A 24,006-nucleotide genomic window follows, 5' to 3' on the forward strand; every position below is an offset into this window, starting at 1 on the left:
AAACACACATTCATACTTTGGCCATTCTTCATGGAAAGACGAAACTTCCAGGAGCAGCAGTTGTTTGAACCAAAAAAAGCTTTTGTTGAGATCAGAGGGGAGTGGACAGATTGGTTGGAGATGATAGAAAGGAAACAGTTACTCAAATAATGGCATATGAGAACCCTGGCATGCAGAATACCATCTCTGAGTGCAGAGCACATCACACCTTGAAATAGGTAGTCTACAGCAGCAACAGACCACATTGGGTCCCACTCCTGTAAGCTATACACAGGAAAATGAGGCTACAATTCAAGCAGGTTCATCAAAACTGCTAAAATTGTTGCCTGGTCTGATTCAGAAGGTAGGATCAGAATTTGGCCTGAAAAACATGATTGTATGGATCTATCCTGCCTTTTAGCCACAATTCAGGCTGGTGTTGGTGTGTAATGGTGTAGGAGATATGTTCTTGGTACACTTTGTGTCACTTAGTACCAACTAAGCATTGTTTGAACACCAAACCCTAGCTGCATATTGTTGCTTACCATGTCCATCCTTTACCCACCTTGCACTTCCAGCAGGATAATGCACCATGTCACAAAGAACAAACCTACAAGTGATTTATTGTACATGACAATGAGTTCACAGTATTCCAATGGCCTCCACAGTCACCAGATTTCAATCAAATAGAGTACCTTTGGGATGTGGTGGAACAGGAGATTCTCATCATGCATGTGCAGTCGACAAATTTGCAGCAACTGTGTGATGCCATCATGTCAATATGTTCAACATATTTTAAATATACACCATGAAAGATTAAGGCAGTAAAGTACTTAAATTTAATTTAATTTAGTTTTAAATGACTGTTTATTTCAGGTTAAGCCTGCTATGTTATGCTTTTGCCTTTCTTAAATTATTTTTGAGAAACTGTAAAAATATTATTTGAATATAAATATTTTAAATAAATAAAGAAAGAAAGAAAGAAAGAAAGAAAGAAAGAAAGAAAAAGAAAGAAATGACTTGGTTGACGAGGCTTTTATTTTCTAATGTTACCGGAAGTTTTATTATTATTCCCCCCTGTTCTTGTCCCCAGTCTAATGTTCCGTGAATGGTGTGGGGTGGTTCAACAGGAGGAGGAGAGGGGAGTTTGACAGGATAGTTTTCCGTTTCATATGGCAGCACAGTCTCTGAAATGGTCATGCTTGTGGATGCTGTTGTGGCTCTGCGTTCAGGCTTCCGCGACAAAAATTCGGTAAGAACATAGGTTCCTCTTGAGCTAACGGGTAATGTTAGCTTGCTAGCTTCTATTAACAGAGTCTACAGACTAAAAGAAAATATTATGTCTTTTTTTTATATATATCTTTCCAAGTAATATCGACTTTGTTTGCTATGAAAATCTGCCTTTAATAAAGTTGAGATAATCGACATTGATATCATATATTTTTGTCAAATTACTAAGTACGGAAACTACAGTTTACTTGCGAGCTGTTGAGCAACAGCGTTCAATATTTGAACGCTTGTCAGTATAGTTTAAAGTACCCAAATTGACCTTTTGGTCTCAAACTATCAAGTCTTTTAGTCTGTTCATGTGACCAACTTAAAATAACTCATAGAACTCAATCATATTTATGTGGATTGTTTGACTACATGGTGACGCTGGCGGTGCAACTTCTACATATGTCTAAAACAAACTTTCAGTCACAAGATAGGCTATCACGTTTTGCTTTCGTTACTCAAGAAAGCTACAGTTCATTGTAAAATGTGGCTGCAGTTGGACTTCATAGCCACAAGATGGCGCTCTTAAATCAGATCTCGAGTTCACAGTCAATTAAAAAAGTACTAATTCTAAATATCTACAATAATGACCTAGTTGAGAATCATAACATAATCAATTAATATGATATATTTTGTTTATATTTTATTACGGTTTTTGTTTATTTTTCAGATTTTTTTGTATTTAATTGTATGAATTGCATTGTTTTTTTAACAATTCAGAAATCTGGACTTTTCATGGACTCAGATCTGAATTTCAGCAGCCACATTAAAACAGTTGTGAAGTCAGCCTGCATTCACTTAAAGAACATTTCAAGGATTAAAGGACTGATGTCTCAGCAGGATTGAGAAAAACTTGTCACTGCATTTATCTTTAGTAGACTAGACTACTGTAAAGCTGTTCTTACAAAAAGTCTTCCGGTTCTTTATAAACCAACCAGATCACTCAGGTCGTCAGAGTCAGGTGTACTTTCTGATCCCAGAGTCAGAACTAAGCATGAAGAGACAACGTTTAGTTTTTATGTTCTACATATATAAAACAAACTCCCAGAAAACCGCAGGTCTGCTGAAACTCAGAGCAAAACAAGATACTCCAGTTACTGGCTTACCGTTTTTGTTTAGCAACATCCTATTTCATATTATTGAGTACTCATGTGTTTGACTGCTTTTGATCATTTTACTCCTGTTTTAGCCATCTTGCATTTGTTCCCATTACATTTCAGAATTTATTTCAAGAACTTACTATTCAGTTTTAAGCAGTTTGAGGCCTTTTACCTTGTTATTTATCTGACATTTATGGACTAAATGAGCTTTTATGTAGACTGGGATCTTCATGTACAGAGTTTTTTATGCATTACAGAAACAGAGTTTAAGACCGAAGGTAGAAGAGCATTTGTAGTCAAAACCACTTAAAACCTGGATCGAGCTACCTGAGGTGATTCGGTCGGCAGAGTCTGTCTCTTGTAAATATATAATGAAAACATACTTTTATCAGAGCCTTCACTGATCCTCCCTGACTTTATAGTCTCAATTTATTTATTGATTGAATTCATCCCAACTGATTTTATTATGTTTTATATTATTTTTATGTTTTTTTTATTATTTATTATACAAATATTTTACAGATATAAAGTTTTAATGATATACTGTACATTACTATTCCAAGATGGACAAATACTTAGTCTTCTTATTAATGTTATTTAACAGTCGTCCTTAGATTTAATAGACTAATAATAAGCTAATCTTCAGTATTATTATTCTGTAATGAAAAGCATAAGAAATTGTTCCTCTATTATGCCTTTAAAAGATATTTATTTTAGACAACTATAATCAAAACACAAAAGCCCATATTTCTGATTTTCAATTTGAGGTAAAATGCCAACGAGGGTGTCTTCATCCTTGTGTAATACACATGACAACAGAAGATAGGGATTAAAGTTAAACATTAAGTTAGATGTAGATTAAGTCGATTGTTTATGAAAAAAGTACAACTTAGTTTTAAAAACACATTACTTCATGTGATTAAACGCTTGATATGTCCAGCAGAGGCTGTGAAATAAAATGTAACCCCTTAAATGGGTCAGCAAAGGATTTATTTCTTAAGAGACCAACAACATATATTTAATTCTACAGAATCCAATTGAGGGTGATGGGGAAATTAATTTTCTTATCTGTTTTATAGCTCTGGGAATGTTTTTCTTCCTTATAGTGAGACAGTAAAAGACAATAAGATGCCACAGATTTAGCTGACATTATATGACCTTTTTCTGTGATAGTAGGGAATGTGTTTAATAAATAGCAGAAGATAATTTAGTTTGGATACGAAAGATTCACGATTTGCTGTGTGTAGCATAAACGGCAATTATTTCCTGCTCACCTTTGTGTATGAACAAAATCATTCATTTTATAGAGCTTCTATGGACGATGATGTCCTCCTGCCCTATGCCCAAGGACATGGCCCCACCCACTCCCACCGCTACATCAGAGATTGTCAGTCCATCAAGTATGGCAACACCACCCATGAGAGCTGGGCCTCCAGTAACCACAGCGGGCAGCCGGTCGCTGAGTCCAAGGTGTTTGTAACAGACGTGCATGGAATCTCCAAATGGGTTTATGGTGGGTGATGATATCACAGAGTAAAAGTATACACAATCGTTTTATTGATCAAATGCAGAGAGTTTGAACTGGTCTGTGTTGAATCAGGACCTGATACATGTTTGTTTATGTATTGATCCTTCATTGACTCACACAGATTTACTCAATACATTCAGTTTAATATTAATAAAATTAAAAAAAGAGGTCATGATTATGTTCATTTAATCAGACACTGATTATGGATGGTGAAGAGTTTGTTCAGAGGAGTTTATATTTGGTATTTAAATTTTTGGGAGTGCAATTTTTCATCTAGTTCTCACAAGTAATATACGTTATCCCATTCTGCTGCAGGTCATATGACTGTTGTCCATGACCCACTGAGGACCGTGTCTGTGTTGGAGCCAGGTGGGCCGGGTGGCTGTACTTTGAATCACACAGTCTCTGTGGAGGAGACGGCTAAAGCTGCTGGGTGTCTGTACGCCCAAAACGCTGGTTTCTTCAAGACAAAGTCACTCAAGTGTCTTGGAAACGTGGTGAGCAACGGCAGGCTGGTGCAGGACAGCGGCGGAGTGCAGAACGCTCAGTTTGGGATCAGGAGGGATGGCACTCTGGTGTTTGGGTAAGAAATTCTGAATATATAAAACTGAAAAACTCAGTTTCTTTTTAGGAATTGTTTCAGTTATTATCAAACATCAGAAGAGGCGAGTGAGATACTTGGTATCGATCATTTCAGTTATGGACTCTGCAGCTTTTTGGTTTACAAGTAACCTTTGTTTTGATCAGGTTTTGACCTTCATGACATGTAGCATCTGTTTTTTGTGTGTCTGTAAGGAGTCAGAAACTATACTTTTCACAAACACAATTCACTTGCTTCTCTGCACCTGACCTCACACATCTAAAATACCGTCTGTTCTCATATTCAGCCGCTGGTCTCTTGTTGATAATGTGTGACATTAACCACAGTCGCGACTGTGTGGCTTCCTGTTTGTGTGTAACCTCTGGTCCTCATGTCTTTATGACTCGCTGTCTCACCAAATGTTTGTCATGGTAATATTGTCTCAGCACAATAATTGACTGCAGTGGATATAAATTTATGGTTGTTTTTTTGTTATTATAAATACCCACTGCAACTTCGCCAAAACCTTAGGTAGAGTTTAAAAATCCCAGTTGAGTAGTCTACATTAGGATAGAACTAGAGTTAAAATGCCACTGTGAGGGCAGCACTGATCCACATAAACAACATGCTATCACACTTTCCTATAAACCACGAAGAAAAGTATATTTAACTTGTTTGTTTGATTACTCAGGTCAGCAACCCCAGGAATTCACACACAATGAAACTGTAATGTGGTTGTGGAAAACATTTCTCATTGTTCTGCTTGACTCTTCTGTTTCCCTGAAGACTAATAACAAACCAGCCTCCAGTTTGAAATAGAAGATGTGGCATCAGCCATAAAATGCCTGCTTGTGGTGTGATGTAACAGTTGTGTTGTGTTTACACCTTCTGGTTCTGGAGGAAACGAAGTCAGCAGCAGCTGTTTCTTTGTAGATGTAACATCTGAAACTCAGTGGATTTAGCCTGCGGAGCTCCGGAGTTCTAACACCTGTTCAACATGTGGATAATTGGCTGCTTTTTAACTTCAGATAGCATGTCAGTGTTACTGTTTTTATTTATCAGCCTTATCAGTGAGCAGCAGCTAATACAAAACACAATCATGAGATTTTATTTGTTAATATCATCCTTTTTAATTTTATTTGATCTTCTTGTAGCACTTGCTTTACAAATTATTATTATTATTATATTATATAATAATAATAATAGTAATAATCAGATTGACCTAGCACTACCACTACTATTAATGAGAAATTACAGCATGATGTTCTGATCCATCCAGGTATCTGTCACAGAGTGATGTTTTGGACCAGTCCAACCCTTTTGTCCAACTGGTCAGTGGTGTGATATGGCTGCTGAGAAATGGTGAGATTTACATCAACCAGAGTCTGGAGGCTGAATGTGACAAGACACAGGAAACAGGTAAATGCTGCACATCCACATCACAGTAATTAAACAACTAAGGAAAAAAAATAAATATTTTTTTGTAACATTCAGGTTTTGGTCTTGGACCAGTTTTGAGGTTTTGACTTCAAGATTTAATAAAGATATTTAACAAAAAAGAAAAGAAGAAATCAGAAGATAAAGGTTATGTCAATCCATGGTTTATGATCAAGCTGAAGGTAAAAAATCTACATCAAAACTTGTCACATTATGGCAGAAGCTTTCCTATAAAAATAAATGCAGGAGTTTCTCAGTATTTCAGTTTAACATACAAATACCTTGTTCTGGCATATCCTTTTCTTGTCCAGGATCAGTTCACCTGACCTCAGCTCAGGCTGGGCATTAGCAACTGGATCAGCTACAATTCTGCAGTAAACAAATGTAACAGTATCTCAGATGCTGCCCTTTGCTGTTTGCATAACACAGAAACTTGTCTGCAGCCTTATGTCAACACATTGCACCACCAAAACAAAACACTGCCATGTTTGATTAACAGTGACAACTGAAAGTATGTGGACCTGCCTCAGTTCACAGCATTGGACTTTGTAGGCCACACCCCACAATCATAAACACACATTCGCAGTAAAACATGAGGATTTTTAGAGCTTTTCCTGGAACTGTGATAACATAAGGGTGACACTTGCCCACCATGTTGCTTTTATTTGGATAGCAAAAGAAAAGAAGAAAAAAATACAGCTTTAAATAAAGTAATTTCTACCTTTTTATTTAAACTTCTATGTCAGCAAAGCAAAATTTTGATGCATTTATTTTACACTTACAGTCAATAATGGTAATAATTTACTGTCTTTTGAGATTACAAGTACTGGTCACCCACCAGTATTCAGACCTGTGGAATCACCGATCAAAAAAAATATTCATGTCACTGCCGTCATGTCCTTAATAAATATAAGATTTTATTGTTTAAGAACTATGAAACACTTAAATATTCCTGTTTTATATACACAATAATTATGTGAACTTGCACTGCCACCAATGATGGATTACAAAGTCAAATTGCTCACTGGAAGGACCACAAGAGCCAAAACAAGAGGAGACTGTAGTCCCCCATAGATGCACCACTTTTGTATAGTCTGTGCTGTCAGTGAGAGGTAGTAGCATCTGGAACACCAAACCACCTGTAATAAGAGAATGCACCTCATACACCACTTTTAAATCCCATCTCGAAACCTGGCTTATAACCAACCAAACTAGGTGCTCTACATGTACACATCTGCCTTTCTTTTGTGTGTTGAGTGCTCCATTTTCATTATATTCATTTATGTTTTGTGATATCATTATATTAGAAAATATTACAAAAGTGTTATATTTTGTTTTATATTGTAATTTTAAAACTCACCCCAACCTCACACACTTGAAATATGCACTTTAACTCTTGAACTTTAAATCATGTAATTAATGCAACATTTACTGTGACTGGTTAGCACTTTCCTCTTTATTATCTGTACCTTGTTGTTATTTATGTAGCTTTAGCTCTGACCCGCCAAGGGGCAAAAAATGCATATTAGCTATTGTTGTGTTGCACATTTACATTGTGGATTTTTATTTGTGTTCATTAAAGTGCAATTTGTCCCTTTCATATAAAATAAATAAATTTGTACTATCCGGACTGAGACACACCAGCCATTTTGTAAATCCATGTAAAGTTTATTTATTGATTCCCTTTAAAGTTTTACAAAAGATAGACTTTAGTGATGTAAACTGATAATTGGGAAAAATGTTTTAGCCTCAAGTCACCACCATGTAATAACTGCAGCCAAGGCCGTAGCAACCATTGAGGACACCGAGGTCTGGACTGTGATCATAATAAAATTAATCAAACAAATACTTCTGAGCTACGTGGTTATCTGAGAAGACTAATTAGCAGTGATGTGCGGATTGATACTGACATATCTATTCTTCCCAAACCAACCTTGTTTATATTCTACAACTGCTTTAAAACTAAATCTCTTTCTCATAATAATAATAATAATAATACATTTTATTTATAGGCACATTTTTTGACTCTCAAAGTAACAGTGCAGAGAAAAACAAGGTAGAAAACACAGTAAATAATAAAAAAATAACATGTAATTAAAATCAAAGCAATTTAAAATGGAATAAATCCTAATTATCATTAACATGAGCACAGTGGAATATAAACTATCAGGATAGGGAAGAACAACTGCTTCTGCCGCCTGCCGTTGTCGTATGAAATAAGGCACAACATTGCGTTGGAGCAGCACCGCTCACTCACTGATCAATCAGTCTGAAGCGCTGTCATGTGTGGAGATATTTCAGCTCCACAAACAGACTTACAGTTTGATGTGTGGAAAGACCACAAACCCCCTTAAACATCAGAGAATTAATCAGAACACAGAAACAGAGGTGATGAGGTGAGGAGGAGGACAGGTGCGAGACCAACATCACTCTGGTGTCCTTTGGAGCCGCAGGTAGATTCTATCTAGATACTATCAGGTATCCAGGTGCAGATGGAGAAAATGTGGAGCTGTTGAAGATGTGAGGAAAGTTATTTCCATCTGTCTGCTAGGTTTAGGTGTTTGTGCTGATAATCAAACAGGAGTTCCCTGCAATCTTAAAACTAATTCTACCCATTTTGCTCCAATGTGCCATAATAAATATGGTTATGATGTTAGTAATAAAATAAGGAAATGCTACAGTAAAAAGCTGCATGAATTCAGCCTGGAGTGTGGAGTTGGTGTGAACATAATAATATGTCCCTGAGATCAGCTCACAGTTCAATAGGTCCAGATAAGGTTGTCTGCAGAGTAAATATAGCAGTTGATATTAAAATATTCAGAGTACAGGCAATAAAATGGTTAATATGGATGGACGGACAGACGGACAGACGAGGTGTATGTCCCTGCATTGTTCAAAACATACAAAATCTGATGGCCTCATTTCATTCAGTGTAGACTACTGACCACAGAGAGATGTGTTTTATTATTCCAGATAAAGACAAACTAAAGAAAGTGTAGATAACTAAATGTTTTTAATATATTTTGACAGGAGAGATGTGGGAGGAGACAGTGTTCAGAGGGAAGTAGAGAAGAAAGAAGAGGACAGAATAGAGGGAGAAAAGAGACAGGATATAAGAGAGGGAATGGTTTGTGTGAAACATAATTTGCTTTCATTTTAAATGGATTTTGTGCTTTATTTTGGTCTCTTGAGATGAGTGGGCCATGGGTGGTGGACCTTGGTATTTCTAAAACCCTGTTAAATGTTTTAGCAAGGTAACTGGCAAGAACTGAAAAGCCTTATCTGGTGATCTGTAATCCCACGTAGATTGAAAGTGACAAATGTGCAGTTAAATTCACGTCACTGAAATGATCAAGTTGGTGCAGACTATCCCATATTATCCATTAATGACCAGCCCGCTGTCTCTTTCCAATTACATGATCCCGGCAGGACAGATGGACCCTTTACTGTGCTTTACTTTTTATTCTTGCAACTGGAAAATTGTTCAGCAGAGACTATAAAATACATGTATTATCAAAAACAACAAAGAATCAAATGTTAAACAACTAGAAAGACAACTACTACTATGAATTTTCTAACAGCTTTTATTGACATTAAAAATTGTATTATTGCTCATTGTTGAATTTTATGTATTTTTAAATACATATAACTCTGTGTTTGAATACATCCTAATGTTTCGTACATTGTCTATACTAGAGGTGCGCGGATGGGATATTTTTTCATCCGCAACCCAACGCAAAATTTCACAATCCGTCCGCTATCCATTTGCACCCAAGTTTTTGACCAATTTTCAAAACCGCACCCGCCCGCAACCCGCCGATTGATTTTAGGTCTACAGGTGATAAGTGGGCCACAATAATGCTGGCAATAGCCTACAAGCAAACTGGCATATAGCAAACAAACTGTGAAGCCTCGATAAGCCTAGCTCATTCATTCCAAAATTATTTCCACCGCACAGCGTGCACGTTCACATTCTTAATTGTCCATATACCCAAAAACGTATAGGCCTATTGCACCCCAAAGCTTGTCTTGCATAGCTAATTGGCCTAATTGACAGTGTTTTCCGAGTTGGCTATTCTTTCTTTGCTATGTTATTGCCAAAGATCATGGAAAGTGACCTTTTACCGTCTTTGTTAGCCTTGCATTTTGCGCTGCCAATGCCCGATGTCACTTTAAAGTCATATCACTCCATCTGTCTCTCTGTAAGTTTTAAACGCCTATGTCCTACGCTACAATGTCTGACTGTGTTAAAATAACGGATCGAAACAAAATAGCCAGGGAATCTCTAGAATCGATCAATTACTTGCACAGTATTTTAGGCTATACTTTCTCCTACAGTATCCACAGAGGAAATGCAAATAGGCTACCTTTATAGTGAGTATGTGTGTGAGAGAGACGGGAGGACGAGGGGGTGCTCAAAATATCGGAAAACACCAATTCTGTCGCACAGATTAACCTTTATTGATCTCTTTATCAGGCAATACCAAATGTATGAACCAAATTAAATAGCACGAAAAAAATATATAGGCTATAAATACAGTATATATACAATAAATAGGCCTACATAAATAAATATGGCCCATGGCCTATAGCCATTAATGTTTTGGCAAACAGTTGAAATAATAATAATAATAATAATAATAATAATAATAAAGTAAAATAAACGGCATGTGTGCCTTGTAAGCCTTAGGATCAATTATCACATAAACTTAAAATTAGCCTAGACAATGTACCATCCCTCTTTGAAGAGCCAGCTTCTCAGCAGGCTAATTCTGAGCATTAGACATCCAGAACTTAAAGTATACTGAAATATGTCATCACAGTCAAGACAAACTAAGTTTGGCAAAATACAACAGTCAGTTAGGCTACAAGAGTAGTAACGTTATAGCCTACATCTGGCCTCGCTTCGGAACAAAATGATGCCAAATAGTTAAGACACAGTATGTCTAGAAAATAATAAACCAACAAACAAGAAAATGCTGACTGTATTGAAAATAGAAGACATAGGTCTAGTTAGATTTTTTCTTCGCACTACGCAGGAATAAAATGGCATCTACAGTGTCAGGATTCAGGCGAGAGCGCCTGGCCTCTATGACGCGCCCTGCTGCACTGAAGGAGCGCTCGCTAGCCGCACTTGTTGCTGGAATGCATAAAATTCTCTTGGCAAGGTGCTGGAGTCCTGGAAATGACTGGCCTTGTTTCTCCCAAAATGAAAGTAAATTTTCCTCTACTGATCCATCAATATGAAAGACTGCAGAGGAATACTCCTGTACTTCATCCATAATTGGGCCTCTTGTATCCTCCTCCCATTCCGTGAAGTCAACCCTTGACTTTTTCGATAGTGCACCACCATCAGCTATACAAAAGATCAATAAAATATAATTTAGTATAACGGAAAACATAAGCTAATTGAGGTAGTCTAATGAAACCAATAGCCTTGGCCAATTATCTACCTACCTTGCTCTGTTGTCGTCATGGGCTCGGTGACAGGGTCACTTTCCTCTCTCTCATGTCTGACGCGGGAGCCTTCCTCAGGTAGAAGTTCGCGAACTTGCTTCATGACTTCTTGTCTATCCTCTTCTATCAGCATTTTCAGGGACTTAAATTTCGGGTGGAGAAAAGTGGCAATTTTGTGCGTAGCTGTAGGGGACATCTTCTCATCAAGAAGGGCAGACGCGCGGGAGCGCAGACTTCTCATATAATGTGGGTCTCCAAACTTGGGCTCACAATGTTTTTTGAGTTTCGAAAACCACAGAAGCACCATGTGAATCGTTGCGTAATTTTCCCCTTCAAGCTCGCTGATCGCTAACTTAAAAAGGGTGAGAAACTCGATCAAGTGAGCGAGTTGATCTTGGTGGATTCCATCCAGTCGATGCTCCTGGTCCCTGCTCTCCAGCAGCTCTCTGATGTCCTGATACTGCTTGTGTATGGATTCCAGCATAGTAACTTTGCTGTTCCATCTTACTTCACATTCCTGATTGACTGTGTGCTTTAGGCTAGCGACCGCACCAGTCCGCTTCAGGTAAGCCACAAGATCCTTGCAGTAGTCGATCATTTCCAATACATCCTCAATGGCATCGACCTCTGCGTCTTTTGCGCTGAACGTGTGTCTCAGTACTGTGTTGAGAATGTGCGCGGAGCACGGAATCCAATGATAGGACCGGAGTGCTGCCTTTATATTTGACCCCTGGTCACTGACAAAAACTATTTTGTCAGGCAGTATCTCGTAAGAAGTTAACACACTGGTTATCTGCTCATGGAGGTTTTCGCTGGTTTTTTTCAGGGTAGGGTCAAATTCCACCGTTGCCAAAATACGATTCACCAGCTTCCATTCACAGATGTAGTGACATGTAAGGACCGTGTATGCCCTCTTTTTAAAATCATCCGTCCACATATCTGTGGTTATGGCAATACCGCCGTTCATGCTTACAGCTCTCTGGATGGCCTCCGAAAGTTTCTGTTTATCAGTGGATGCCTGCGTCTTTGCACGATCGCAGACAGTTTGCCTATGGGGTAAGATGGCAGTAGCGTCAATGGCACCGAACTTGGCACCTATGTCAATCAACGTCTGGGCTACTTTATGGAATCCTTCACCAGACACTGTATCGAATGGGCGCATATCAAGACAGCACATGTCCACACATGCATCTGTCAGTTTTGATTTAACATCCTGAGGTACTCTGTTTGAATCTCGACGGAGGAAAGCTGTCAAGGTGTTTGTGGAGGTTTGGGGTTTGACACAAGTGTGATGCACCATGTTAGACGTACCCGTCTTATGACTGTCATAAACATAGACAGCTTCACAGCTTTTGCATATGACATAACCTGCACTGGTGTCATCCTGATTCACCACCTCGAAAAATTTGTCCCAGGCAGCACTTTTTCGTCCTTCTTTTTCTTTGGTTTTTAGTTCTCCACTTTTAAGTTTGTCACGTACCACTTTCGCTGGCGTTGCCATCTCTGTTCTCTGATCTGATCTCTGGTCCAAACAAAGCAGCATGCGTAGAGCAAGTAAGCTACTAGGCCAAATTACTGCCTGATGAAAAGTGTGCTCAATTTTTCGAACTTAGGCTAACATATGAACAACGTAGGCGATATAGGCCTATATATATAGTTTTTCATTTGATAGTTCAACCGCCACCCGCCCGAATTTAATTAAAATATTATTTTTCGTCATGTCACCCGCCCGACCCGCGGATTAGCTGCGGAGTCCGCAGCTGTAACCGCCATCCGCGCATCTCTAGTCTATACACCTAGTTGGAAATGATTTAAAACATTTTTTGTCATTTGTCTATAAATGCACCTGTACGTGCAGTTTCTGGTAGATTGAAAATTAAAGGTATATTTATACAGACTCTTTTTTGTTGTGTTTTTGCAGGTCAGTTGCAGTATTTTACAGATGTGGTGTCAGCCAGAACAGCAGTGGGCCACGATAAAGAAGGAAAACTAATCCTGTTTCAAATTGATGGACAAACAGGAGTGAGAGGGTAAGGAAATAAAGACGAGCTGAAAGCTTCTTTCTGCTAAATATCTTTTCATCAACAAATATTGATACAGTGGAAGCTGGAGTTTCATATTCAGCTCGGTATGAGTAGTTGAGAGTCCTTTCTTCGTCTTGGGGGGGAAAGGAACAGCTGGAACAGATGAAAAAGAGGATCCATCCTTGGAAAAACGAAAGACGATCCACCATCGAACCATGAATTTTGTATACTTACCATACAAGCAAAGGATTGCAAATCATTTTAAGTTTTGAAATTAAATGCCATTTTCTTACAAATGCACAATTTCTTAATCTAAAACAGGACACTTTTATTTTTAAAATCAAGTTTAGGCATTACTGCAAATTATTTACTAGAATATAAAAAGAAAACTTTTGTTGAAGGAAAAACAAAGCATCTATCTGCACAAGAACCTTTTTCAAAGTAGATAAGAAAATATCAGAAATAATATACAAAACAGATTATCTAACCAAGTGTCCAATTCCTCCATACAGTCTTCAATACGTTTGAAGATGCTTTATTATTCACCTCTAAATATAAGTGGACAGATTGAAAAAGAAAGAAAAATATTTTTTTGAATATTTAAAAAAAACAAAACAAATAGAAACTCAAGTGTAGGCATTTAAATGTAAAAGTGGTCATGTCCAGTTTTTAAATGAAAAAATAAAGAGACAATTATGAAACCTGCCATGACACCAGTAAAATGGCCACAAAGTCTTTCAGTTACAAGAAGACGTTTATATTTTCAGTTATGTTCATATCATCTAAATGCTATTCAGGAAGTGTCTAGTTTGTTAAATGTTAAATGAACATATACAGTGCAGGAGAGGAGTAAACACTGAGATGATGGACAGATGTTTTCTTAATGAGAAAAATACCAAATTGACAAATGCCGTCAAAACAAATTTAAACGTAAGAATAAAAGCATATCTCCCTGGGTAAGATAAACCGTGATGCAATGAAAGGACATTTTAACTCGTTTGTGTGATGAACTCACCCTGTCAGGCCAATGTCACCCCAACCCACTTAAGGTCGTTCCACAAATTGATTGTATTGATTCGACTTTCCCTTCCCCCTCAGAGCAGTGACCCTGTAACCCTGCAGCAACTCAGTAGATTGTGTTGTTGTTGCCATGAAAAGCACAACACTCTGACATGTCTGAGCATATTCATTGCCCTCTGAATATCTCCAGTCAATATCAGCCAGCCACGGGCTCAATAAAATATGTCGAAGTCAACTAAGTCCAAACAGTGACCTCGGAGGACGTCTTCCTGTCCCTCAAAAACAACAAACCTGCACTCTGAAAGTGTAAAGTAGTACCGGCTGCTGAAGCTGCTTTGTTGTTTGTATTCATCACAGCCTTAAAAACGTTATTGTAGAAATCATGTGCTAAGCGTAGACTGTAGTAGTTGATGTGTTTTGGTACTTTAATGATAAGTCGAAGCTGAGAAATGAATTTATTATCAAATAAAAGTACAGTAATATTAATTAAGTCTAAGTCGGGCTCAGTTTTACAGTCCTTAGACTTTAATTAGATGTTAATCTTAAGATTAACATCTAGACCAGCTACTAACCAGGCACAGCATAGACTAAATGCCTGGATTGCAGTTTGCCAATCGTTATTAGGGTCCGAGCCATACAAAGTATTTGATTTTTTTATATTTGTTTTTCCACATTAGATGTTTGGGTTCTGTTGTGTTGGTACCATTTGGTTGTTTGAGTAGCTTTGTAGCATTTTTTCTGATTACAACGTTAATCTACAGTTTATGTTTTTTCTGTTCATACAGGATGACTCTCTGGCAGATGGCTGAGTTTTTGAAAAAGTATGGAGTGATCAATGCTATTAACTTGGATGGAGGCGGGTCTTCCACGTACGTGATTAATGGCTCACTGGCCAGCTATCCCTCAGATCACTGGTAAGCAGTGTTGAGCACGTTACTTTGAAAAAGTAATTAGTTACAGTTACTAGTTACTTCTCCCAAAAAGTAACTGAGTTAGTAACTGAGTTACTCCACTATAAAAATAACTAGTTACCAGGGAAAGTAACTATTTCATTACTTTTTAAAGTTTAAAAATGTCAAAGAAGTTTGATTTTTTTCAGAACAGGTTTCACAGGCCAGGTGCATAGAGTAGAACAGCAAAGACTGGTACCTGAACAGAGGTTTTAATATTTATTGCACCTCAAAAGACCACAACTGGTACAACTGTACTTCAAGAATTTTCTTCATCATTTCCACCTCGAAAACGCCGTCTTTCCCTGAGACTCCGGACTCGCCATCTCTGATTTTTTGTGTGTGTGCTTCTATGTGCTGGGTTTGTGTGTAAACATCCGCCCACCTGGTGTCTCTGATTGGCTTATAAAATTTTCCTCCAATCATCATTACTTAATCGCTTACCCCTGTTTTCACTACAGGGGAAAACACACACACATTTGGAGCTCCTGTGTCTGTGAGCCAAGCTAGCGTTAAACCAAGTGGGACGACCACTTCGTAGCTTCACTCAGTAACTTGTAGTAACGGCATTTTGGTAATGGTAACGGCGTTGTAACGATAGAAAAAGTAATTAATTAGATTACTCGTTACTAAAAAAGGCAACGGCGTTAGTAACGGCGTTTATTTTAACTCCGTTATTCCCATCACTGCTGGTAAGCTAGTGAATCCTTCACTTATGCAATATACATGTGATAGGTTAATATTCTCTACCATGGAATGTTAAAATAAAAAAGAGAGTGAGCTAAAATGAGGAACGACTGATCTCCCAGGCTTGTATCCTTATTCTCTTCCCATCTATCCACTCTTCAGCAAACCAGACGACAGGTGGCGCTGTGGCAGGAATGTCTCTAGCATCCTGTGTATCCATGAACGGCGATGTCAGCCGGCAAACTGCAGCGGGCACGGAGACTGTATGGACGGACACTGTCTGTGTCAGAAAGGCTGGCACGGTGACGCCTGCGACTCTCTAGTTTGTCAGTCTGCCTGCGGACCCCATGGCTTGTGCACTCCCAGTAAGGATGGACATGGACAACTTGATGAAAATTAATACACTTTTTGTGTTATCTCTTTATTAACTTAAACCTAAAAGTTTTTAATTGCTGTTTTCAATTAGTACTTGAAAGATAAGACAGCTGTCAGTAACAGCTTTGGTAATAGTTGTACTTTGGTTGGACTTCCTTAACTATCCGAAAAACACTAATAAACATGCTTATGTTTGTTAGGAGCAGTTACCTGAAGTCTCTTTTCACACTTCTATAGTTCCCCTCAGAGCTCTCATACACAAAGCTTATAATTAACTGTCGGGCACGTCTAGTGTTTCTTTAAATGTCTGCCTCTCCTTTATTTTCTCGTATTTTGTCGGTATTGTTGGACTCCGCTGGTGGTTTTTCTCAGCCAGATCATCTTGTTTAATCGGCATCAGGTTTGCCAGTGAGGGAGCCCACTTTGTTGGCCTGTTTTGCTTTTCACTCTAGAGAATGAGTTCATAAAGAGGGCAGCAGTAGTGATGGCTAACTCTTTACTCTCTTTTCTTTTGTCATCCTAATTTCTCAGAACTAAGCAATACATATCACAACAACATGGCTGTGTTGAGTCGTAGAGTGAAAAGAATGTGAGATTATCTTAACTCAAGAGAAATCAGCTCAGTATGACATTACCAATTTTACTTTTTCTTAAACCAGCTTTCTGGGTTTATTTTTTTGTATAACATACTAACACTTCACCCCCCATCTACATTGTTAAGCTTTGTCATCTGTACATACGGGCTGTGCTATAAGTGTGTAATATAAGAGGCAACTGCTCCCTCCCCAGATTATTTTGATCACATGGTGGATGCCCATCTAAAAACTCTTATAGAAACACGTCTTGTAATGTGTACCTGCTTTGCTTCATGTTGTAGACGGCTGTGTCTGTGATGCTGGATGGAGAGGAAAGAACTGCAGTCAAGGTAAAAACACATTTTATTCTGTAGACACACGTGCATACTTTCTGTTTGTGTACATATGTGTGTAAGTAACATAGAAGTCAGCGTGGTTACTCTCATTTTATTCATTCATTAAAAGCATTTTGCTTGTTTCTTCCTTGCAGAGTGCTCACCGGGCTTTTATGGAGATGGCTGCAATCAGACTTGCTCATGCGTTAATGGTGGTTTCTGTGACCCTGTTAACGGACGCTGCACCTGCCCTCCTGGTTTCCAGGGTGAAACCTGTGGACAAGGTAGATCTGTTATATTTTATTGCTAGTTAGGGCACTTAACACCAAATTTAATTTTGGCAATTTGCAGATGAAGTTAGTAAGATATTATACAAAAGATTTTGGGTATTATAAGATTTTATTTCAAAAAAAGTCTAAAATTGGTCTGTTATTAAATATTTCCTTATGTGACTTATATTTGTTGGGAGACTGTTTAGATGGTAGATTGTGGTGATTTTAATAGTTTAGCTATCACCGTCAGGCCTGCAACAAATACCATGTCTACTGTTACCTGCAGTAGCTAAGAACATAATATGTAAAGTATTTTATCAGTGACAAAATTTTACATATTAATGAAATAATTACCTTTAATAATCACTTAATTTAATTCCACTGAAAACATCCTTGAACTAAGTTGTTAGAATATAAATTGATGACAAATAATAAAAATAAAACACTTTACTTAGTAGCAATATATATTAGTTGTGGTGTTTTTTAGAGTATAAAAAATGTCATCTGATTTTAAAATTTCTACCTCTCTCTTTCTGTCAGTGTGTCCTCTGGGTTTCTTCGGTCTGTCCTGCGCTAAGGAGTGCCAATGTGACGACCTGTGTCCATGTGACCCGCAGACAGGAAGCTGTAATGCCACCCTGCAAGGAAAGAGCAACCTCACCTTACACAGAGGTGCACACACATTTTTTTTAACTCCTCTTTGCACCCAAACATTCATGAATACCTTGTTAGGACAATAATTAGATCAGTTAGTTGTTGTCTTCATCCTGTAATTCACCCTCTTCTGAAATGGTTAACAAAAAACTCCATTTGAATTTGTGTTCTGCTACATGTTGTCATCGTCATCGGGTGTCTTCCATTTTCTTCATGTGTGCGTGTGCTTACATAGAGCAAGCGTTTGACTATTTGCAAAGAGACGAAGAAAGCTTTGTTTCTGTCTGTCTAAACAGAGCAGCACTGTGCCAGCTCAACTGGGAGAACTGGAACTGCTACTTTCCTATACATCTGCTACCAAAGCATAATACTGTAACTCACACCAGCATGCCTGGTTTATCAAATGTAAGCTATTTAAAAATCAAACCTTTAATAGAATCTAGTCTAAAATATAATGTATTACATATAATATATGTGTATTACATAGAATATATCTGTATTTTATTTTAATTTATTTTATTAATATTTCCTATTAAATTGTGACTCATTAGGGGGACACACCTCGTGTAGAAAGAGAAACCATACACTGAGCCAAGTTTTGTTTCTGTGTTTTTTAGGTCAGTGGCACAACTTATTGTCATTTGAGCCCAGAGATAATCTGACTGTTACAGAGGGAGTAAAGTCTATCAAAGGCATGATCATTAACTAGGTTATAACAGAAGAAATAAAGGAATTAAAGACAAAGTTTCCCTAGGGGTGCGCTGGAGAGGGGTGGCAAAGTTTCTGCATTCAATTTAAAAAGCTTAAACCTGGAATCATAACTTCAAATTGGACACAAAAATGAAAGACAGATGTAATTAAGGGGAAATCAAACTTTTAGGGAGTATTATTTTTCTGATTTTCTAAAGCTGCTGGATAAAATGTGTTACCAACAGCTGTTATTTGACATGTTTCAGGGCGCTGAGCCTACTTCATGAAATGTAAATAAATCCGACAAAAATATGGTGCTCAGAGGGAAACTAGCTAACGTTACAGGAGTTCATTTCATGAGCATTTCACTGGGTCTACTAAAACTAAAAACTGCCATGGTTAATGCAGTGTTGTTTTTGACGAATTTATTTCGTTGACGAACCTTTTTTTCATGACGATAATGAGAGATGACGAGCTAAAAATGGCTCTCTGATGACGAAAACATGACGAGACATTTGTAAAATTTTATTGACGAGACGAAAGTGTTCAAGGGATGATTGTCCGACATTAAAAATGCACATTTCTGCCTATTGTGAGCGCAATCTGTCAGTCAGCAATGATGCTGCACCTTGGCCACGCCCACCACTACACATGCAGCGCACACAGACAAGTAGTTTATTCATTCATATGTTAACCTTTCCCGTTTTCCTCTTCTGACCGTGGTTGGAAGACATGGGGGAGATCCTTCTTCTCCAGGCCCGAAGTAGCATTCGCTTTGGGGTTAACTCCCTACACTCCTCTCTACACTTGTTAACAGGGTGATACACAAGGAAAGGAAGGCAGCGGTTGCGCTGAGAAACGGCTTTATTACAAGACCTCGTTCATACTTTTTACACCACTTCTCCGCTCTCTTCACTCCCTATGCGCGTTCACTCACGCTCACACACGCACTGAGCTGGCTGAACCACACACACAGCAGTTAGACAAATCCCATAACACATAGATGAATCATGACAGCAGCGTCGACAAAGGGGTTTGGTGGAAGCGACGAAACGATATATGGACATATTTTAACTATAATCCATCAGAATTTCACTGGCAGCCCAGGTCAAGTTGAGCGTGTGTTCCTCATCCTTTGCTCATATTTTGGGCATGTGTATGTTCAGGGTGTAGTATTGCACTTCAGAAAATTCTCAGAAATAAAGCCACAGTTCCCAAAGTAAGGCTGTTGTTGCTCTTTGCCTTTTTGGAGTAATTGATTACAGTATTTGCTGTTGGTTGGGAAACCTTCTAAGTCTAAAACCATTCCTTTTAATTTTGTAATCATTGATGAAAATAACCAAACAACAAGCTCACAATGTGTTGCTACATGTTGAACATGTAGATCTGCTATTTTCTTGTGTGACATTTTTGTATGATGAAGTAGGGCATCAATTCATGAAAAAAGGTGAAATATAGAAATAAAACCTAACAGCAGTTAAGTATAGCACAGCAGCATTGCATCCCTGTTGATGGGAAAGTCTCGGCTAAAGCCATCAACCTGGTAAAGGATCTGGTTATTATGCAAAAGCTTTAAGGTTAACTTGTTTTATGAATTGCAATACTTGTTAAAACCTGTAAACCTTGATTCCACTTTTTAATACGTATTATTGACCTAAATTAATTTGTTAAAAACTAATGCTTTTTTTATTTGACTAAAACTAGACTAAAACCTTTTTGAGTTTTCGTCGACTAAAACTAGACTAAAACTATTAAACTTAGACAAGACTAAAACGTGATCAAAACTAATAAGCATTTTCGTCATGACAACTAAAACTAAGGCTAAAACTGAGATGCCTGCCAAAAACAACACTGGATTAATGTGCCCTGAAACTGACTAATTTCTTCTTTCCCCCCTTTTCTCCACAGCTGGACACTGCCTGGCCAAACAGATGTTTGCACATTGGAAACAAGAGAAAGACGCTCACAAAAAGGAGCCTTATCTAACAGAGTAAGTGGCAATGATCTGATGAACTCAGTGTCATCTAACCATTTACCTCTACTGTCTGTACCCACTCAAGTTTCCCTATTGGAGCAGCTTCAGCTCTTAGTTTAACTTGAACATATGAAACAAAAAGATGGGATAAAAAATGGATGGAAAAAATCATGGAAGACATGATCTGTGTCATATTTCCTTGCCTAAGTCACAGTTGACATATAAAAAAGACCGCAGTGTTATCAGATGTAGAAAATGTTCCCCACCTGTCTGCCAGATGTTTATAAATTTAAACCACAGCTGGGAAAGTTATATTTCTGTCTCAATGTTAAACTCTCCGTGCTATTATAGAAATAAAATAAACCTGTCAAATCCTGTTCATTTAAACGGAGACATTTGCAAGATGCTGAGAAATCACAAACAGCAGTGCTACATTTCACAGTTTTATGTTAGATATGTACTAAAGAATGCTGAACACAACAGTCCTGTCCTCTACTCTGAGCCTAGTGAAGAAAGTGAGGACAAATCTGAGGCAGTCCAGACCCTCGTTTCCCCTGCTTTCTTTTCTCCTCGCCTCGGAGCTTCCTTTCCATGTAAACGAGGCTGTCGCTGTGTCGACAGGATGCATTCATTAGCCTCCTTAACTTTCACATGCAAGTTAGGGATTGTTAGTCGTTGCTATGGTTTTTGGAGAGCCATTTTTGAGGTAGTGTGGTCTCAGATGTAGAAAAGCACAATTAAATATTTATTTTTCATCCTTATTTTACAAGTATCTCAAAAGATTCTGATTTATCAGTCACTGGTTGGGTTTATTGTTTTATTTATGGACTGTCTGACTACATTTTGAATGACTATAGAGCACTGGAAAACTCTTTCCCCTGAAACCTGTCTGACATAGGGGGTGACTGGAAATAGGTGTCATCCATTATCTCGCAACTTTCCAAAATCAACTTTCACTCCCACTTGACCCAGCGATTGGACAACTATGTCTCAGTAGTCTTGTCCATTTCTATTTTTGTCAGTTCGACTGTGAACAATCAAGCTAAAGACTTGCGTATTTTCCAGGGAAAAAAACATAAATATTTACTCCCTTTTCTTAGTGTTTTCACAACAAGTCTCCTGATGGTGGATTATCTTTCAGGATGCTGTTACTGAGGCATAGTCATGCTATCTTATTTGCAAAGTCAAAATCAATCATTTTCTAGCTATAATTTAATTTGGTGATTCAATTACTTCTCAATGGTTTTTGGCACCCCAGAAAGCCAGTGTAGTAAAAGATAGACCTGGCATGTAAAGGCAGAGGAGAAAAGGATCCTCTATAAGTGCTCTGCTCATGCATCCAGAAAGCAATGCAGGTTAGTATTTGCCATTATGTCTTGAAAGTTAGTGTGTTTTCAAACACAAATGAAACCAGAACAGTCAGTTTTCTACAGTACTCAAGTCACAACAGGCAGATGTCTCTTGTAGAAAAAATATATTTTGGCCGTATATTCAGGTGAAAAGATCATTATTATTTTTATTTCTTTTATTAAGCACCTCTTAAAGTAACTTTGGGTGATACTTGGATTTCAGTACCTTCACATCTCATAACATCATTCTTCTCATTTGTTTTAATCACCAAGACACAGTTTTAACAAATTTCTATAACTCTTTCTCCTCTTAGGCTAACCTGGCTGATGATCACCCTCACCCTGGCTTTTCTTCTATCAGCCAGCGCGACGGTTCACATTGTACAAGCATGTCGCAGCTCAGTGACTTCCCACTTCCCTGAACGTCGGGATTACTCCTACGTGCCACTAACAGACATCAATAAAGAAGCTCCGCATGCTGGAAACGCTGCGAAATCTTTGAATGGGGAATTTAGTTTAGAAGATTCAGACTCTCAGGATGAAATCTGGTCTCCATCACGCTCAGGGAGGTTGTAGCTGCCAGGAAGATGGAGGGTAACGAGTGAGAATGCTGTTATTGCACAAAGAGACAAGCCTCTTATTTTTGATAAATCTCTTATTGGCAGTTCTGCTGAAATGAAACAGGACTAAGCACAACATTCACAGCACAGATCATATCAGAAGCTTTTGACTGCTGTAGAGGTTTTTGCTATGGATTTTTTTTATTATATTTTTTTTTTATTGACAAAAGCTTTGAATCTGGAGATGAATAGAAAGCCGTCAAAAATTTATCAGCAGTCTTATTGATCCATTCCAGGTACGACAAGGTTTTTTAAAAAAAACTTTTTCACATAAAATGGTGAACTGTGAGCCCTAATTAATATCACAAAGTATTTAGCGGGTAGTTCCGCCGTATTTTAGGTTCACTCAGCTTTTCTAGGTTACCATGGTAACCTTTGGTGCAGTGCCTTAAGCCTTAATACTGACTCATTATTACTGTTATCAGTAACAGAAGCAAACACATGAAGTGATAAACTCTGGAGGCACAAATACTGTTACACTGATGCCACTGATATTTTGATAAAAGTATATTCAAGTATTAAAAGTCTTTAAGTATTAAATGCTTTTCAGTACCTCAAAACTTCACAGTAGAGTTACAAGTGTCTTACTTAAAATGTCAAAATGTTATTTACAGAAATGTACCCATGGTGTCATCAATCATTAAAGTAGTTACAGATCAATTTTCTTTTGATTAGTCAAATTATTGTGTCTCAGGTTAAAATATTTTACTGAGAAGCACTAAAATATATAAAGATGTAAACAAAGTCTGGCACCTGGTCTGTTTGTCAAAACTGATTTTTTACTCATATGATCAGTAATCTGGCCCTAAATCCAAATATCAAATTATTTTACATCTAGAATTAAATGTCTTTTGGTGATCTTGTAGAAAGAGAACATGAGTGTTAAAACTCAGTAAGGCTACAGAATCCAGACATACCCAGACAGTTTGATGTGCTTTGTGATGCACACTTGTCATGGGATGAACTTCACAGCTTGATGCCATGTAATCAGATAAACTATGACTGTGGGGATCCTGGCGTTCAAAGCGAAGCACATTGTTTTGTTTTTTTTATCTGCTTTCTTATCAACATTTTGACTGTTTATCTTGTTTGAGTGCAAACTAACTTCAAAGGTGATTTGCAGA

The 24,006-nt window shown here is 37.9% G+C and overlaps 1 protein-coding gene across 2 annotated transcripts; it reads left to right on the plus strand.

Moving 5' to 3' along the window:
* The first annotated feature begins 1,070 nt into the window (after nucleotides 1-1,070).
* Nucleotides 1,071-23,958, plus strand: nagpa (N-acetylglucosamine-1-phosphodiester alpha-N-acetylglucosaminidase). Of its 2 annotated transcripts, none has more exons than XM_041987864.1 (12): nucleotides 1,071-1,231; nucleotides 3,662-3,867; nucleotides 4,198-4,465; nucleotides 5,742-5,881; nucleotides 13,278-13,386; nucleotides 15,186-15,314; nucleotides 16,200-16,402; nucleotides 17,290-17,337; nucleotides 17,478-17,606; nucleotides 18,135-18,266; nucleotides 20,847-20,928; nucleotides 22,577-23,958. In XM_041987864.1, the coding sequence occupies exons 1-12, from the start codon at nucleotides 1,152-1,154 to the stop codon at nucleotides 22,836-22,838; spliced, it is 1,788 nt and encodes a 595-aa protein (XP_041843798.1). In that variant the 5' UTR covers nucleotides 1,071-1,151; the 3' UTR covers nucleotides 22,839-23,958. The 2 variants fall into 2 exon arrangements, with proteins under 2 accessions (XP_041843798.1, XP_041843799.1); XM_041987865.1 differs by having other exon boundaries at nucleotides 1,145-1,231; nucleotides 3,703-3,867.
* The last annotated feature ends 48 nt before the right edge of the window (nucleotides 23,959-24,006 follow it).

This window comes from Melanotaenia boesemani, chromosome 6 (assembly GCF_017639745.1).
Source record: "Melanotaenia boesemani isolate fMelBoe1 chromosome 6, fMelBoe1.pri, whole genome shotgun sequence".
In the NCBI taxonomy this organism is placed as follows: Eukaryota; Metazoa; Chordata; class Actinopteri; order Atheriniformes; family Melanotaeniidae; genus Melanotaenia; species Melanotaenia boesemani.